Genomic DNA, 2,959 nt, shown 5'->3' with positions numbered 1-2,959 from the left:
CAGGAATATGATTGAAAAAAACCATAATAATATAAATGTAAGATGTTGACTGATGTATGCGCTAATAGCATCTGACTTTTAGCACTGGCCTTGATTACACAGGAGATGGAGCAGCCATTACAATTCAGAAAAAAAACCCAATAAATCATTGTCAAATTTTGTAACAATTTGTTTCAAGCCCGTATTTTAGTTGATAGCCTCCACATTTGTATGGTTAAGTCATTGTTGCTGTGTTTCCTTTCTGTGACCCCAATAATTTTTCTCCCTTCATTTGCGGGTCTTTCGGATGTTGTGAAGGTTCATTCCTGTACCCCTATACAGAATCACTCCCTCTAGCTGCCTTTTCTAGCACCATTACACTTAAAAAAATAAAATGCACAAACAACAAGCAGTGACAGCGGCGACTCTTCAATTGTCCAGGATGAATTACGGCAGCATGCTAAAGAAAGGTGCATGTAAATAGCCGGATATGGTACACAGGCCAAGCTCCAGCGGACTATATTCCTTTCTGAGCATTACTTTCCATCCCCCATCCAAAATACATGCAAATAGAATGTAGTAAAACCTTCTAGAAACATCTCTTAGCCAACTGCAGACTTTTCTGTTGCCACACAAGTGCAAAAATAGGGGCAGGATGTGAACCTGTATATTTTCGGAACTTCGTTTGGTGACAGAACACAAAAGGAAAAATTCCTACGTATACACATTAGGTCTGTCTCCACTTTTATAAAACTGGAATAAAATGGGAAAGTGCCATGTTTATAGTTCCTAATTGAAGTTTTAATGTCCTTTTGACACAAAAAGGTATATACATATCAGCGCTACGTAACCTTTTTTTTTTTCTCCAACTGGACAAGTGTCAAACCCTGTAGATTTATAGGGCAAAACAAGATTGGTCAGGAAATAATTGTTCTCCTATAATTGGTAATCTGACACTATGTCCTTTTGCCATTTAAAAAGGTCCTTTTTTTCAGTTTATTCAAGTTTGTCACTCTTCGTGGTTGGTTTTTTTTGTGTGGGTTTTTTTTTTTATCTCCGATAAAAAAAATATTCAGACTTTTGTAATCTGCGTATGCTGATCTTCATCAAAAGGTTCATTCTCTGGATCAGAGTCAGTGGTGTCAGAGTATCTATAATGATCAGGTTCATTGTCACTAACATCTGGTGTTACAGAAGTTGAACTGCTAGCCTCTGGATTTGATGGCTCTTCTACTGTTTTTGTGAAAAATAGCTTCACCTGGGAAAGGAAAAAACAACATTTAAAAAGGGAACCTGGATTTTAACCAAGCACAGGTAACAATGCAGTTTTTAACGGTATGGCTCCTTTTCTGACACCGAATCACACGAGTGCTCTTCCCTCTACTTTGGAAAGAAGGAAATAAAGAGCAAGCTCTTCTGAGGTTAGCCAGCCTCTCATTACCACCCCGACAACATAAAGGACTGACAAAGCAGCAGGTTTTTCAAGCCCAGCTGAAGGACTTCTGCGTATCTGCACCGACCGCTGGTCCTCTGGAGTTACAGCAGCAGGACATACCCCTGCCGCCGGCCATGCCACACTAAGCTTTTCGACCACCCCACCTTCTAGACATCTGCGAGCACAAAAAGAGAACGTAGTAAGAGTGCACAGGAATGAAGAGAACACTCTCTAACTGGCGACGTGTGTGTGTGTGTTTTAGAAGTCTGATCCAAGCAACATTCCAACGAGCAACTATGACCATTACCTTCAAAAGAGCATAGCTGGGGTCTCACTGATATTTTATGAGCACGTTGGAAAATGCTAAAATTTTTAAAAACAAAAAAGACATTTTAAAGAACAGTGCTGGCAATGGCTGGTATTCAGCTCAAAGCTGAACTCACAGGTTAAGGTACCCCTGTGAAACAGGCACCTCTGCAAATCAACTCAGCAACTGCTGTGTAAAGCTCAGAGCTCGTGGCGATGCAGCTAGTACGGGAAAGATGCTACCTGGGTCTCTGGGTCTCCTACTACTCGTCTCTAATGTCTTCGATAAATACCCAAAACAGTCTTCTTTTACTCCCAGTCTCTCAACATCTACCGACTTCCAAAAAGCAGATAAACGTAGCGAAGCTTCTAGCTATGTAAGTGGTGGCAATAAGAACACATCAATTCAATTTCGACAGAGAGCAGTTTCAAATGGTTCCTCCATAAGGCAAGACAGACATATCAGATAACGTCATGCAGCTTTTCAGCTTTGTTTACACGTAATATATACTGACCTTGAAGTTTGGAGAGAAATATCTGTTGGCTTTGTCTTTATTTGCTTTGTCTAGATCGTTTTTTGTTAATGTAAGGATTAAATATTCCTTATCGTTATCTGAGCGCTCTGTACTGAAAATACCATCAAGTTCCTGATCTGCAACTAGACTTCCATTTTCTACTTTGTCTGAATTTTCATCCAGTCCTATGAAGAATGTATTTACCCAAAAGTGAAACATTTTGTCCTGGGGGAGGAAGAACACAAAGAACAAGCTTGCTTTAATATTCACTAGTAGCACATTAATTAGACTAATATCATCATCTGGTCAAAAACAAATCGGTAATATCAAACAAAACCTTTTTGGACAACAGTAAATCGTTGGTTACATTGCAAGCAAAGACATTTTCACCAATTCTCCGACACAATACGCAAAGCTCTATACTAATCAAACTCGGTTTTAACCAACTAAGCTTTCAGAAGTCACTCCTTATCAAATGTTGGTTTTAACGATCTATCATACCTACCAAAATGCAGATGACCATAAATTAAACAAGTGTTAAACTTGTAATCACAAGGCAGAGAGAGATTTTTTTTCTGCTCACACCTAGCCAAGCAGTAGCCAGACCAAACGGACAAGCTAGGTGACCGGCTTAGGTGACAATATTTATCAATAAAGTCCCACGGCTTCCCACCTAACAGAACACTTTTCTTTATTTTCATACAGGAATAGCTGCAATTGAGCA

At 39.5% G+C, this 2,959-nt stretch overlaps 1 protein-coding gene across 1 annotated transcript in view; it reads right to left on the bottom strand.

Moving 5' to 3' along the window:
* The window catches only part of PTEN (phosphatase and tensin homolog), a 35,368-nt gene that overhangs the window by 299 nt on the left and 32,110 nt on the right, over positions 1 to 2,959 (bottom strand). The window contains exons 9-10 of the mRNA XM_009881535.1: positions 2,236 to 2,460; positions 1 to 1,237 (exon numbers count right to left, since the gene is read on the bottom strand). The exon at positions 1 to 1,237 is cut by the window's left edge and continues 299 nt beyond it. Of these exons, the coding sequence (XP_009879837.1) occupies positions 1,052 to 1,237; positions 2,236 to 2,460 (411 nt within the window). The 3' untranslated portion in view covers positions 1 to 1,051. The remainder of the gene's footprint in view (positions 1,238 to 2,235; positions 2,461 to 2,959) is intronic.

The sequence above is a fragment of the Charadrius vociferus genome, unplaced genomic scaffold, assembly GCF_000708025.1.
Source record: "Charadrius vociferus isolate BGI_N301 unplaced genomic scaffold, ASM70802v2 scaffold390, whole genome shotgun sequence".
Classification (NCBI taxonomy): domain Eukaryota; kingdom Metazoa; phylum Chordata; class Aves; order Charadriiformes; family Charadriidae; genus Charadrius; species Charadrius vociferus.
Note: the sequence above shows the minus strand (reverse complement) of the source record. Positions and strands in the feature narration are given on the sequence as shown.